General features: G+C 40.1%; 3 protein-coding genes across 5 annotated transcripts; 2 read left to right on the top strand and 1 right to left on the bottom strand.

Annotated features, from left to right (window-relative positions):
- Positions 1-1,309: 1,309 nt before the first annotated feature.
- LOC148166288 (uncharacterized) lies at positions 1,310-8,501 on the top strand. 3 transcript variants are annotated; one of them, XM_088048763.1, is made up of 3 exons: positions 1,310-1,505; positions 4,711-5,615; positions 7,595-8,501. In XM_088048763.1, the coding sequence occupies exons 2-3, from the start codon at positions 4,740-4,742 to the stop codon at positions 8,447-8,449; spliced, it is 1,731 nt and encodes a 576-aa protein (XP_087904889.1). In that variant the 5' UTR covers positions 1,310-1,505; positions 4,711-4,739; the 3' UTR covers positions 8,450-8,501. The 3 variants fall into 3 exon arrangements, with proteins under 3 accessions (XP_087904889.1, XP_087904890.1, XP_087904891.1); XM_088048764.1 differs by lacking the exon at positions 1,310-1,505 and adding an exon at positions 1,651-1,688; XM_088048765.1 differs by lacking the exon at positions 1,310-1,505 and adding an exon at positions 1,651-1,705.
- A 2,444-nt stretch (positions 8,502-10,945) lies between these two features.
- Positions 10,946-13,432, top strand: LOC148166287 (uncharacterized). The gene has a single exon (XM_088048520.1). The coding sequence runs from the start codon at positions 10,946-10,948 to the stop codon at positions 13,430-13,432; it is 2,487 nt and encodes an 828-aa protein (XP_087904646.1).
- Positions 13,433-13,839: 407 nt separating this feature from the next.
- On the bottom strand, positions 13,840-14,377 carry LOC148166286 (cyclin-dependent kinases regulatory subunit 1-like). The gene is made up of 2 exons (XM_088048706.1): positions 14,260-14,377; positions 13,840-14,211 (listed from the first exon to the last, which is right to left on the bottom strand). The coding sequence occupies exon 2, from the start codon at positions 14,198-14,200 to the stop codon at positions 13,958-13,960; it is 243 nt and encodes an 80-aa protein (XP_087904832.1). The 5' UTR covers positions 14,201-14,211; positions 14,260-14,377; the 3' UTR covers positions 13,840-13,957.
- Positions 14,378-14,902: the final 525 nt, after the last annotated feature.

Raw genomic sequence — 14,902 nt, 5'->3', positions numbered from 1 at the left:
TTCGATCATTACATCACAACCTTCAGATTTCGCATGTGCGTCATTGTTTTGTTTTGATGTTGATCTCCCAATGATTCGTCATTTCTGTCGTAACGTAGAAGTGAGAACCAATAAGATTGCTCTTCCCCGATGCTCTACTTTCCCCTATTAACTCCGGAAGTCGCGTACAATTGTCGAATTTTTGACGAATTTTTGTTTATAAACACGATCAAGTTGCCTGAAAGTATCGTTCTGACGTCACCTTAGTCCGAAAATGTGAAGATTTTCTGTGATTATCGTTCACATTATCGTCTTGTACGATAATTATTGCCCCCATTGCTCTACTTTCCTCTGTGAACTCCAAAAGTTGCAAACAATTTTGTGATTTTCGACAAATTCTTACTGATAAACGCGATCAAGTCACCTGGTAGTTTCGTTCTGACGTCAGAGTCCGAAAATCCGAAGATTTTTTCTGATTATCGTCCACATTATCGCCTTATACGATAATTATCGCCCCCATTGCTCTACTTTCCCCTATTAATTCCGAAAGTCGCGTACAATTTTCGAATTTTTGACAATTTTTTTTTATCAACACGATCAAGTTGTCTGGAAGTTTCATTCTGACGTCACCGTAGTCCAATAATGTGAAGATTTTTTATGATTATCGTACACATTATCGTCTAGTACGATAATTATCGCCTCCATTGCTCTACTTTCCTCTGTGAACTCCAAAAGTTGCATACAATTCTGTGATCAAGTCACCTGGAAGTTTCGTTCTGACGTCACATAGTCCGAAAATCCGAAGTTTTTCTATGATTACCGTCCACTTTATCGTCTTATACGATAATTATCGCCTCCATTGCTCTACTTTCCCCTGTTAACTCCGGAAGTGGCATAAAATTCCGGGTTTTTTGACAAATTTAGTTTATAACTGCGATCAAGCAATCTGGAAGTGTAGTAATGACGTCATAGCGGTCCAATTTTCGGTGCTAATCGTCGACATTATCGTCGACGAGTCCGAATGCAGATTGTTGTAAAACGCATCTAGCTGCGTGAAATTCGGTGTCCGCGTCCAAAATCGTGGCGTGGGGCGGCGCGCCCGCCCCACCTCGTTGCCCTAGTCTCTAGCCTAGCAGAAAAGGACAGAAAGACTGCATCTATCGTATCTATTTGGCCCTAGTGCGATCCCATAATAGACACCTTACCCCGCGAGTCTGCTACTTACCCCCACCCAGGCAGCCGCGATGGTCTCCCGCACCCCCGCTTGTTGCGTGTGTCTGATATCCAACCCCCACTAACCGTGGGGTTTCGATAAACATTTTTCAGAATTCGTGCGGGCGTTTTGATGAAAAGTCGTGCTGGTGCGTGAAAAAAGTGCGCGCAGTGCGTGTGCATTCGAACGTCATCATCGCATTTCGGTATCATTTCAGTTTGGCCCGCTGCAACGTCATTGCAACTGCTCAGAGTTTTTTTCAATTGACTTGATATGTTGTGCCTTTAGGACTTTTCCGGTGAATTGTCTTTGCGTAAGTCGCTTTTCTCTATTTTTCACACGCACCCGCGGAATTAAACAAGGGTTGGGCGGGGTGCGGAAACGCACGGCCAATGGAAACGCCGTCCGCTTACGGGACGGGGTGAATTCGTGCAAAAGCAAAACTCGCTTTTAGTCCGACGTCACCAGTGTTGATGTGAGGGTTGTGTTTCGCCAGGTTGGATTTTGTGTTGCGTAATTATTGCTTTTATTTTTTCCACCCCTGCAGCGAATTTTTTACAAGGGGCGCACCTGGAACTTGATTAGTTCGAATGCGTGCGCTCCCAAATCCTTGCATGCCTTATTTGGAAGTATCGGAAAAATCTACGCTCATTATTTTCATTATTTGCATGCGAGACACGCCGAAATTTTCACTCATTTTGCAAACGAAAACTTCATTTTTGAACCCTCCGACTCGACTTTCAACCCTTCGTCTATAAAATCGATATAAGTAGTCTTACAATTACGTGTTTCAACTAAAATTTTCATTTGCAAGACACGCTACTGTTTTATCCATGACAAATTTTCTGTGGCAAAGTTCATTAATCAAAGTAAATAATTTGCTAATCAGGAGAGTTCCGATTTTACTGTGTATTGTTATTAAAATAGATTTGTTTGATTAATTAGTCTAAATGTTCTACGAATTTTTATAAACAGAATGACGCCACGTTTGACGTTAATATCACATCAATTTCGGAACGTTCTCTTATTTTGAGCAACCTAGTTAATCAAGGTTAACATTCTTAGAACGTGTTATGAACCCAAGCATCGGTTTTCTACTGTATTTTACGTTTTAGTTTCAAAAATCTTTACTTTTCAGTTTTATTTTTTTTTATTTTTTTTTTACTGTTTTGTGCTTTCATAAATTTTATTTATTTTTTATGTTTTATACTTCTTTCTTTTTCTCTCTACCTGCCCAAAAAGAATATTTTTTCACCACATTTGAATTTTTGAATTTTTAAAGTACAAATTACATTTTTTTTCTACCTGTTGCTACCTGTCAAATCTCATTTGATTTTTTTTAAACTAAAACATTTAAACTCGTTAAAAACCGTCAAAAAATAAAAAAAAAGTAGAGTTTTGAGGGGTTGGGGCCAAAAATTTGGGACTTTTAGAGAACTTCTTCGCACGAGCAAAAAATAGTTCAGAAAAATCGGGGAATTAGCTAAAAGTTGGTCCACCTGTTGGGGAAATTGTTCAGTCCAATTGTGAAAGTAGGGGAATTTGTAAAAAAAATGCGAAACTGTCAAAAAATGTGTTAAAGACAGGAAATTGGCGGAAAGTTGATCGACCTATTGGGGAATTTGTAAAAAATTGGTAAAACCGTTGAATTTGCACGTTTCGATCGCTAAAAACAAATCGCGAAAGTCTGTGAAACTCTCGGAAAATTTTACCTGAAGATACTGAAAAACTTCTGAAAAAATATCGGGCAATTGGCGAAAAGTTACTCCACTATTTTGCTCCAACCAATCGCTAAAGACAGGCGGGGAATTTGCGAGCAAAAACGCGAAAACTGTTGTAAAAAAGCGGGGAATTTACCCATTTTGGTCAAAAAACAGTTGGTGCATCTAGCCGGGAAATTGTTTGCCCCACTCGCTGAAGTTAGTCGGGGAATTTGTGAAAACTTGGTGAAATGTTTGGGGAATTTGCACATTTCCGTCGCTAAAGACAGTCGGGGAATTGGCGAAAGTTGGTACACCTGTTGGGGAATTTGTTAGCTCCAATCTATCGTTAAAGATAGTCGGGGAATTTGTGAACAAAAACATTAAAAGCGGGGAAGTTGTAAAAAACTGGTGAAACTGTTGGAGAATTTGTAAAAAATTGGTTATTCAGGGAAATTTCTCGAACAATTGGAACGTTTGTTTAAAAATGGGAAATTTGTTCGTTTTAATCGCTGAAAACAGTCGGGGAATTGGCCAAAAGTTGGTCTTCCTGCTGGGGAAACTGTTCTCGATAGGAATTTTTGAAAAAATATTTAAAATTTACGAAATTTTTGCGTTTTTATTGGGGAATTGGCCAAAAGTTGGACTTTGCTAAACACAGTAGGGGAATATGTAAAAAATTATTGATATTTTTAGAATTTGTAAAAAAAAACAGGTAAAATTGTAGTAAAATTTGTACGTTTCGGTAATTAAAGACAGTCGGGTAATTGGCGAAAAAATTACTGGGGAAATTGTTCGCCCCACTCATGAAAGGCAGTTGGGGAATTGCTATAAAAGAGGTGAAATTGTAGGAAAAGTTGTGCATTTCGATCACTAAAAATTGTCGGGGAATTGGGCAAAAGTTGGTCCACCTGCTGGGGAAACTGTCCTCGATAAGACAGTCAGAGAATTTTTGAAAAAATATTTAAAATTTACGAAATTTTTGCGTTTTTATTGGGGAATTGGCAAAAAGTTGGACTTTGCTAAACACAGTAGGGGAATATGTAAAAAATCATTGATATTTTTAAAATTTGTAAAAAAAACAAGTAAAATTGTAAGGAAATTTGTACGTTTCGATCACGGAGAATTGGGCAAAAGTTGGTCCACCTGTTGGGGAAACTGTCCTCGATGAAGACAATCAGAGAATTTTTGAAAAAATATTTAAAATTTAAGAAATTTATAACAAAGTTGTTAAAAATTTGTGGAATTTTTGCGTTTTTACTACTAAAAATGGTTGTGGAATTGGCAAAAAGTTTTACCTTCCGCTGGAGAAATTGTTTGCTCCGATCGCTAAACACAGTAGGGGAACATGTAAAAAATTATTGAAATTTTGAGAATTTGTAAAAAAGCAGGTGAAATTGTAAGGGAATTTGTGCGTTTCGAAAGGAGGGGAATTGTCGAAAAATTGGTCCACCTGCTGGGGAAATTGTTTGCCTCACTCATAAAAGACACTCGGCGAATTTGAAAAAAACGGTGAAACTGCTGGAAGCTTTGTTTGTTTCGGGCAATTGGATAATTGGCGAAAATTTGGTCCATCTACTGGGGAAATTGTTTGCCCCTCTCGTGAAACGGAAAATTTGTAAAACAATCATTGAGTCTATGGGGAATTTGCTCTTTTCGCTCATTAAAGACAGGAAAATTGGTAAAAAGTCGGTCCAATTTGTTTATTTTGTTGCTAAAGACTGTCGGGAAAGTTGGTTAAACTGAAAAATCTTGTAAAAAATGATTGAAACTGTCGGTAAATTGATGTTGCATTTTTAAGAAGTTTTTCTCTTGCAGTCGCCTGAGAGACCCCCGTCTCCCCCAAAATGTGTGCAGCTCAGCAATACTGCCTCCGGTGGAACAACCACCGCTCGAATTTACTAACAGTTTTTGACGAACTCCTCCAAAACGAAGCCTTCACCGATGTAACCCTCGCTTGCGAAGGCGGCAATCCTATAAAATGCCACCGAATGGTCTTGGCCGCCTGCTCCCCGTATTTCCAAAACCTCTTCACGGACCTCCCATGCAAGCACCCCGTGGTGGTCCTCAAAGACGTCAAATACACCGAAATCAAAGCCATATTAGAATACATGTATCGTGGTGAAGTAAACGTTGCTCAAGACCAACTCGCAGCTCTGCTCAAAGTGGCCGAAGCGCTCAAAGTTAAAGGTTTAGTCGAAGAAAACAGATCCAGCGGTGCTAGTTTCTCCTGCAGAGATGAGGAGCCGATGGAGCACTCTCCCACGGGAACTAGCAACTCGAATTCAAGCATCCAGAACGTCCACAGCAGCAGCAACCACTCGCCGCCGCATTCGACGAATAGCCATTACAAGAATCCTTACAGTGGGATGTATTCAGGGAAGTCCGGGAGCATGGATAGGAACTCTCGAATGAATTTACCGATGTGGGCGATTCCGGGACTACCAATCCCGCCACATTCTAACCCTGTTCCTAATCAAAACCATCCTCATGCCGCTACGGCCGCCGCCGCCATGTTGAGCAGTTGTTACGAAGCCGCGACGGACATGTCGCCGCTGAGGAGGAAGAAATTGTCAAGTCTTCTCATGAATAGAGACACTCCTATTTTGAGGACTGTTCTAGGACAAGGTCAAGCCGATTCATCGCAACCTGTGAGTTTAGTGTGTCATCCGGATAGCCATGATCAACAGTCAAACGGACCCGACCAAGAACGCATGGACAAGGTAAGAAAACCATCCAGTTGGTAAACCTGTTGTTAAAACAGAGCTGCCAACCTATTTTCGAAATTTTACTACACCAGACAGCGACATCTTACGGCAGATTTTGTTATTATTCTAAATCTAACCGTTTGATTTATTTTCAATTCTTTTTTTTTTTAAATCTGATGGTTATTAGAGTTGGCTCACTTTGCTCGCTCAAATATCAATCAATAATGTAACGGTAAATAAACAGAGAAAATAAGAAAAATCGCCGCGCTATCTATCTTCAGTAAATGACATTAATTACGCGCCACCTATGTTCGATCATCGCAGCTGGTTAAAGACAGTTTCCTGTAATTAAAAAAACGCCATCTTACGGCAAGTGCTCAAATAATTTGCATTTTTGCTCGCTTCGCTCGCCAAAAGGGCGGTTTTTGTGAAATCTTTATCAATTTATCGGCAGTTTTTACTCTGATGAAAAATTTTGGTTTTAGAGGTACCAAGTGTCAATGAACAAAGTCCCTGACTTCGGAGGAATTAAAAATAAGACACTACTTCTTTTATTAATTTAAACCTTAAGAAAAATAATCAGAGCTCTCTGATTTAAGATTCAAGGCTTGGGTATATTTATTGTTTTTATTTCGTTTTAAAAATTAGAACGACAATTTGTGACATTTTATTACAATTTTCAATTTAAATTTTCTCAGAAAGTACGGTGCTATAGGTCAATTTATTTTCGAAATTTTACGACACGAGGCGGCGACATCTTACGGCAGATTTTGTTATTATTCTAAATCTGACAGTTTTATTTATTTTCGATTTTTTTTTTTTTAATCCGATGGTTATTACAGTTGGCTCACTTTGCTCGCTCAAATATCAATAATGTAACGGGCAAATAAACAGACAAAACAAAAAAAATCGCCGCGCTATCTATCTTCAGTGAGTGACACTAATTACGCGCCACCTATGTTCGATCATTGCAGTTGGTTAAAAACAGTTTCCTGTAATTTAAAAAGCGCCATCTTACTGCGGGTGCTCAAATAATTTGCATTTTTGCTCGCTTCGCTCGCCAAAAGGGCGTTTTTTTTTAAATCTTTATCAAATATCGACAGCTTTTACTCTTTGCTGAAAAATTTTGGTTTTAGGGGTCCCAACTGTCAATGAACAAAGTTCCTGACTTTGGAGGAAATAAAAATAAGACACTATAGTTCGTACAGTGAGAAATTGAAGGACAGAAAAGTCACTAAAAATACGCGCAAAATTTAAAATAACAAAATAAGCCTACTTACTGTCAGTCTGTCCACCCAGTTCGCGTAGGAATTTAGTGTTTTAGTGTATTTTGTTACAAAAGTTGCTGCCAACCTATATGTCAACTGTCAAAATATCCCAATCTCTCACCGGATATACTATACCTCTTTTATTAATTTAAACCTTATGAAAAAAAAATCAGAGCTCTCTGATGTAAGATTCAAGGCTTGGGTATATTTATTGTTTTTATTTCGTTTTAAAAATTGGGTTTACTGGTATGCAACTAACAATACACAAATGTGGTTGCATGCCGCATGTCTTAGATCGACACTCAATGACATTATATTACAATTTTTAAATTAAATTTTTTCCGAAAACACGATGGCATAGGTTAATTTATTTTCAAATTTTACGACACGAGGCGGCGACATCTTGCGGCAGATTTTGTTATTATTCTAAATCTGACAGTTTTATTTATTTTTGATTCTTTCTTTTTTAAATCCGATGGTTATTAGAGTTGGCTCACTTAAACAGAGAAAATCTATCTTCAGTAAATGACACTAATTACGCGCCACCTATGTTCGATCATTGCAGTTGGTTAAAAACAGTTTCCTGTAATTTAAAAGCGCCATCTTACTGCAGGTGCTCAAATAATTTGCATTTTTGCTCGCTTCGCTCGCCAAAAGTGCGTTTTTTTTGAAATCTTTATCGGCAGCTTTTACTCTTTGCTGAAAAATTTTGTATGTTTTTTGCAGCACTTGAAGAGCGAGCCGTCCGAGGACGCCCAGTCGCCCTACACCGACTTCACCATGATGAACGACGACGAAGAAAAATCAAAACTCGCAATTCCGTCCTCTTCTCCCCAGTCGCACTCGAACGAAATGCGCGCCGTGTCCTCCGGAATCGCCACGTACGTCCCGACCCAGAGGCCCGAATGGAAGCGCTACAAGCAATACACCCGCCAAGACATCCTCTCCGCCATCGACTCGGTCCGAAACGGCATGTCCGCCCTCCAAGCCGCGAAGAAGTACGGCGTTCCTTCCAGGACTCTCTACGACAAAGTGAAGAAGTTGGGGATCACGACCAGTCGCCCCTTCAAGCGCGGCTCCAACGGGAGTCCCGCGTGTTTCCCCTATGGTTTGAGTGGCACTGGGTCGCCGTACATGTCGGAGAACGACGACACTCCCACCAACAACAACACGTCGCTGCTGGAAGCGACGTTCCTGCAGCACGCGTTTGATAGTCGTGGGGGCGACGATCGGGAGGCTTTGGCGGCGATGGCGGTGGCGGCGGCGGCGCACGCTATGACGAGTCCTCCGAACCACGGCCAAGCCACCAGTCCCAGTCCGAGTCCGACTTTGATGAAGTACATGAGGCAGAGCAGTTTGACTCCTTCGCCGGCGCCCCACAGCGAGACGAACGGGAGTTCGGAGAGGGAACACGATGATGACGACCAAGTGGAGGATTTGTCCGTGGGGAGGAAGCAGGAATCGCGGGTGATTATGCCCCCCATGAACCAGGTCTCCACGATAATGAAGAAGGAGGAGCTGCTGAAAGACATCATCAAGGAGGAGGCGCGTCGGGAGATCAGCGTGGAGGAGGCGGAGTAGTCAAAGACTGCTGACATAGTTTTAAACCAGTGTTAAGTTTTATTATATATATTTTATGTATTTTAAGGTTGCATTTGCAAAATGACTGAGTTCAGTGCAATATGTATTATCTGTGGTCACCCCACCGTACTCACTTCTAGAAATAAGTCTTTTAGGGTAAGATTTTTATCTCAGAGTGCCTGTTTGTTTGCCAAGTGCGAGACCAGCTCACATTTCCTACAAGTTCCTTCACGGAATGTAACTCGTAAGACTGATAGGTTTATGTCACTTCACAATGAGACTGATAGTAGCAAATTGGCGGTCTTTGTGCTTGCACCGGTGTTTGTTGATCTTTGAAAAAAGATGTAAATAGTTGTGCTGGGGGGCATTAAGCCTGCTGCAGAGGAGCCGACAATTGTCCTCTTTAATTAACAATAGATGTGATTATATATTGGTTTTGGGTTTTCGGATAGGATAAGTCTAATGTAAGATAATGAGGAATTGTATTTAGCGTGTCTTGTGTAGCACTGAAGCACCTCAAAGGTACATAATTGTCAGTGGTAGTTGCACGATGCCATAGGTCCTCGAGATGGCCTTGTATAGCCATAGCTGTGATTTCCTAGACTGAACACATCACAACAATACACACGTGGATTTAGACTGACAAGGTCTAGTCACCAGATTCATTGCAGCAGCTCATTTATTAACCAAAAGTGCAATTCTTGTTGCAACACTGTACGCAGGCTCGCCGAGGCATCTGCCTCGGATTGCCTCGGGCGTATTTATTATTAACGATTTACAAGACTGAATTAACGTTATTATTTTTCCTAAGCGACTATAACACAACAAGATGGACCAATTTTTCAACACACATGTGCCTTTTACTCAGTCTGAATTACATTCCATTAGATTTTACTTTCTGGTTTTCGTCAAAACACACGAGTTCCGACACGTTTTCATTCACACAGAGTTTTGCACCGATCGATTGTTGTGTTTTATTAGTTTTGCCATTTTTATTTAAGACTGATTAATTATTATTATTATTATTTTTGTTAACTGTTTTCCAAAGTATTGATAGTTGTTATCAGTTAGTACTTGTAATGCAGATCTCAAATACCTAGAAGCTGATGCTTTATTCAACTACCTCAACATAAACAATTTATTTACATAAGATTGCGGCAAGTTGTATATATCAGATTTTATATATTTACATAATATTATATTCTTATTACATCAATACAAGTTGTGTGCTCATATTTTACTTTTTTATATTTGTAGAAGAAATGTACTGTTAATGATAATTTAATGATACAATATTATTTTATGTAACGTTATTGTTAGAAATAGTTCTATATTGCACTGCACCTATATGTAATGCATTATTATTATTATAAGTAAAATTAAAACATGTATATGATATTCACATTTTTTTTATTACAACCCTTCCCAAAATCATACATTAATAATATCATTATCCAACACTCAACCAAGCTCATTACTATTGGTCCACTCATTAAAATGTTAAGTTGGCAGCAACCCTTGGTGATTTTTATCGGTAACAATTGGCAGCAAAAGTGTTTGACCTTGACGCAACTGTGGCTGCGTAGAATCTAATTATTTTTCACATTGCCAAAACTTGTTAAATCTATATTAGAATCATACTTTTACAACAAATTTTTAATTAGTTATCAATTATTACTCTCAACTTTGACAATCTGTTAACCTCAAAAATCGCTACATTCACTTTTCCCCTAATTTTCTCCCTAAGGAATTAAAAGCCTGTTTTACACCCAAAAATTTTCAAAAATGTACACAGGAGAGTGGACTGATAGTAATGAGCTGCCCTTTATAAATTTTCGAAATTTTTTGGGTGTAAATCCGACTTCCAACTTAACACGTTGTCAAAGTTGAGTGTTAATTAATAACTAATTAAAGAGTTGGTTGCAAACGAGAAATTCAATGAGAATTTAATTTTAATTAAGTTTTGCCAATCTTGCGCAGGACGGTTACCATAGTTGCGTCAAGGTCAAACACCTTAGCTGCCAACTGTTGCCGATTAAAATCACCAAGGGTTGCTGCCAACTTAACTTTTTAATAAGTGAACCGTTAGTAATGAGCTCTATTGTATATCCGGTGAGAGATTGGGAGATCTTGACAGTCGACATATTGGTTGGCAGCAAATTCTGCTGCAAAATGCACTAAAATCACTAAATTCCTACGCAAACTGACCTGAAAGTAAGTGGGCCCATTTAAATTTCGCGCGTATGAAATACTTTTTATCGCGTAGATTCAGTTACTTTTCTGTCTTTCAATCTCTCACTGTACGAACTATGTAAGATTTTACAAACGAGCAACTTTAGAAATCAGCAGGATTCCAAAGAGATAAGTTAGATACCTGTAATGGGTAGATGTCAATTTTCATTTATAGATGGCGCCACCTTCACAAATCGCTGAAATCAAGCGCGCGGATGTCACGTCGACTTTAAAAAATGTGGACGTGAGAATAGTATCAATTTCATGGCGGAAATTATGGAATTTCTTTTAAATTTATTGTTAATTCGAGGTAAATTTCTTACAACTAAAGCGGCCGACGCTGTGCACGAAGCCATCAAGAAATGTTTGGAATACAAACAGAAGCTGACGGTGGATTACAGTCAAGGAACACAAACCATCAACATGTTGGAGTTCTTCAACGAGAAATCAAGCGAATATAAATGTGAAGACAGTTTTGTGGTCGTCAACGAACTTCCAGAAGAACACCAAAAGAAACGTCAAGCGGCGCCACAAGAAGGTAAAATTCAAAGTGCCAGAACGGCCTCCAAACATGTTGAACTACCGAGACACCCTCAGACGCAAGAAGTGCGACATCGGCAGAGTAAAGACGGTCTGGTTGACAACTTCCACGCCATCCTGAAGTCGCAAGAGTTTCTTTTCAAGAACATGTCAAAACTCATCGAAATGTTGGAGAAGAACGAGCAGGTGAACATCAAGAAGATGAAGACAATCAAAGAGCAACTTCAAGCGTGCACCAACATCCTCTCCAACAAAGAAGAGGCGCGCCGACTCAGCTCAGGAGACTGCAAACCCTCCAGACCTGCAGGCATTGAAATCGCCCTTGAAACCAACAAGTCTGCGGAGGACCCCAGTGTGGTTTACCACCACATCCGAAGAGGCAAAGCGCGAAGACACGACATGGAAGTCGAACTCAAAACAAACCTTTATAACTATCTCAGGCGTTCGGAATCCGATCCTACCATCAGCATCACCACCACGAAGACGAAGAAAATGACCACACGAAGAGATCTTGATGAGTTCTTGAAACAGACGCGGACTGACATTGAGAACTCGATGAAGCTTATTGAAGTCAGCGAGCAGCATTTTAAGAAGTTTGAGAATGATTTGTGGCACTCACTTACCACGACCAAGTTCTTGGCGCTGAAGGAGGAATACTTGAACTTGTGCAAATGCGCGTTTTATAATAAAAGACAGTTTATGGCGACGGAGTCCGCCATTGCCAAAAGAAATGAAGAGATGGAGGCGGAGAATTTCCGGAACTTCCTGAAGATGAGCGAGGCCATCTTCAGAGAGGTTGAAGGCAGGATTCTGCTAGAGTCGCTCAAGCGGCGGCAAAGAGAAGAGAAGCTGGAGGAACAATTCGCTGTGCAAAAGCTGTACGAGTTTCCTCCTCAAGACATTGAGGAACGAGCTATCGAAAAAATTGAAATAGGGAGTTTTGAAGAAGACTTGAAGAAGCTAAAATCAATTCCGAAGGAAATTTGGCCGGTGCCGAAGGAGGCTCAAGCACCAAGGTCGCTCCAGAAGATCCAGCCTATTCCTGAAGGAACGCTGAGTTCAGTTCTGGAGCAACTAAGGAAGGAAATCAATCGAAGAGAGCGAAGAACGGGGAGAATTTATCCCATTCCTGGAGATGTGGACTCTGAGGGCCGATCAAGCGAGAAAGTTAAGGTGGAGGAGGAACCACCGAAGAAAGACATGATAGGGACGATAATTCTGAGACCCACGAGTCTGGTGATGCCTGAACTACCTCCTCCAGAGGCTTCAAAGATACCTAAAATAGAAAGAAAAATATATCCGATTCCAATCAAGACAAAATCAGAAATTCTTCAGATCACGAAGCTCCGAACAGATTCCAGTGGTCAATCAGAGGAAAACCAGCCTCCGCGTGGTGTTCTTTCCGACCCCACTTTGGCGAAGCTGAAGATCGTCGAAACTTCTCTGCAGAGCGTGCCAGAACCGTTGGCAAAAGACACGAAACTGTTGGTCACCGCCACTACCGCCGGCAAGCTGGTGGCCGCGCCACCCCCAACCACCAAAACCGTCTCCAGTGAAGACCTGAAGACCTCAGCGGACCTCATCGACGTGAACCAAAAGGCGTTCCAAGAACTAGAGAGTGCAGTTCGCACCGTCCAAATCTTCATCGAGAAACCGGCGTCGTCGTCGAAATCCATCCGCACAACCACCGAAGGCAAGAAGCGCAAAATTGACGAACCAGTGAAGAAGAGCATGTCGACGAATCATCTGAAGATTGACCGGTACCGGTTGTACAAAGAACTGAAAGAAGCCACGAAGAATTCGGTTAAAGAAGACCGCAAAGAGACACATTCGATGGCCGGGTCTTTGGAAATTGTCGAAAGTAGCAAATCGAACTCTCACATGCGACGGACGACGAAGAACGCCATGAAGAGACAACAGGTTGTTACGATTTTTCCGAAAGTTTCGAAGAAGGGCGATGAGAAGAAACGACCACAAGTGACGTTGGTGGAGACTGAAGAGATGAAGAGGTCGAGGCAGATTGCGGGGACGAAGGTGTGGAAGTCTACGAATGAGGTGAATTTGGGGGCGGTGATGAGGAGCAGCACCTCTAAGAGGGCCCTGTCGAACACTTCGAAGCCAAATGGGCAGTTTAAAGGGAAAGAAAAGGTTCATTGTGTTAAGTGGGAGGAGAATGATAATCCCGAAATTGTCAAGATGTTAAAAAGTTGAAGTGTAAAGATGTCTAATAAAATGGTGGTTTTGGAACTTTTTGATGGCGGCAAATTTAAAATTCGGCTCTGTGATTGGTCGAGGGAGTAACGCAATGCCGATTTTTAAAATTGTGTAGAATGTTAAACAAGAACTGTCACATTTGTCGGATTAATTGTCAAGAAATTTGACGTTTGATTGTGGCGCTATCTAGTAGTCAAAATTGACATGAATCTATTACAGGAATCTAACTTATCTCTTTAAAATTTTCTTGGGTGTTTATTGAACACATAGTTTTTTAGCGATTTGGAAATGGAAAAACGGAATTAGAAGACACAGAAAGAAAGAAAAAGCAAAATTCGAAGAAATCAGAAGCAGAAGAGAAAGAAAAAAGCACAAAAAGGTGACAAACAGAGTAAAACCACGAATAGATAATATCTATTTAATTTTTAACTCACTCAAATAAAATTTAATCCCTATATAACATAAAACCAACCTATAATAACACAAATATACCAAACTTTACAACCTACAGATCTAATCAAGTCACCCGTTCACAATAGTCTGCACAAGCGGTCGCCGAAACAACAAAATATGCGGCTCTGGCTCATGCAACATATAATGAACCCAATTGGGGCTCTGCTGGACCCCCAAATTCCTCCATTCCGATTCACTCATTAAGTGGGGTCTCGGCACCAATTTCGCCAAGTCCGGGGGCAAAATAACATGACGATATTCGTAGTACTCATCTGCGTACTTTTCAGAGTAGAGAATGTTCTCTACCGGCATTTTAATCTAACCTAAAAAAAAAAGTTGGAATTGAAAGTAGTGTGGGATGCTGTACTCACTTTTTCTGCTAATTGAACATTGGGTGCTAAAATCTGGGGGTAAAATCGGGTAAATAAAGAGATATTTATGAAAAATGGGGAAAGAGTTTGTTTATGATAAATGTCAAATCTCATTTTGGTGGTTTTAGAGGTACCAACTGTTAATGAACAAAGTCTCTGTCTTCGGAGGAAATAAAAATAAGACACTACCTTTTTCATTAATTTGAATCTTAAGAAAAAAACTCTAAGCTCTCTGATTTATGACTTAAAACTTGGGTCTATTTATTGTTTTTATTTAATTCTAAAAATTGCGTTTAATGGTATGCAACCAACAATACACAAACGCAATTGCATGCCGCATGTCTTGGATTGACACTCAGTGAAATTTTATTACAATTTTCAATTTAAATTTTCTCAAAAAGTATTACAGATTGGGCGAAACGAATTGCAGAAATAAATTTGGCAGTGCCTAATTGTGTTGTGCGTAAAGTTTTGCATTGATCCGGCAACTTTTTTTTTTTTGGCCAAAAAAGACCAAAGACTATAGTCCATGGATTTTGAAATTTCGCCAAAAATTAAAACTTCTTAAAAACTATTTTTTTTCATTAATTCGGACCCCAGGAGCAAGAATCTGAAAAAATTTTTGCGATCCGACGCTCCGTTA

The sequence above is a fragment of the Gnatocerus cornutus genome, unplaced genomic scaffold (genome assembly GCF_029298725.1).
Source record: "Gnatocerus cornutus isolate USDA-ARS CGAHR unplaced genomic scaffold, icGnaCorn1.1 ctg00000023.1, whole genome shotgun sequence".
Classification (NCBI taxonomy): Eukaryota; Metazoa; Arthropoda; class Insecta; order Coleoptera; family Tenebrionidae; genus Gnatocerus; species Gnatocerus cornutus.
The sequence above is the reverse complement of the archived record's forward strand: the minus strand, read 5'-3'. Positions and strand labels throughout refer to the sequence as shown.

Excerpts from the sequence above, each read along its gene's own strand:
- LOC148166288 (XM_088048763.1), top strand. The coding sequence starts at position 4,740 with ATGTGTGCAGCTCAGCAATACTGCCTCCGGTGGAACAACCACCGCTCG. Across the intron at positions 5,616-7,594 it reads ACCAAGAACGCATGGACAAG|CACTTGAAGAGCGAGCCGTC; the intron begins GTAAGAAAACCA and ends TGTTTTTTGCAG.
- LOC148166287 (XM_088048520.1), top strand. The coding sequence starts at position 10,946 with ATGGCGGAAATTATGGAATTTCTTTTAAATTTATTGTTAATTCGAGGT.
- LOC148166286 (XM_088048706.1), bottom strand. The coding sequence starts at position 14,200 with ATGCCGGTAGAGAACATTCTCTACTCTGAAAAGTACGCAGATGAGTAC.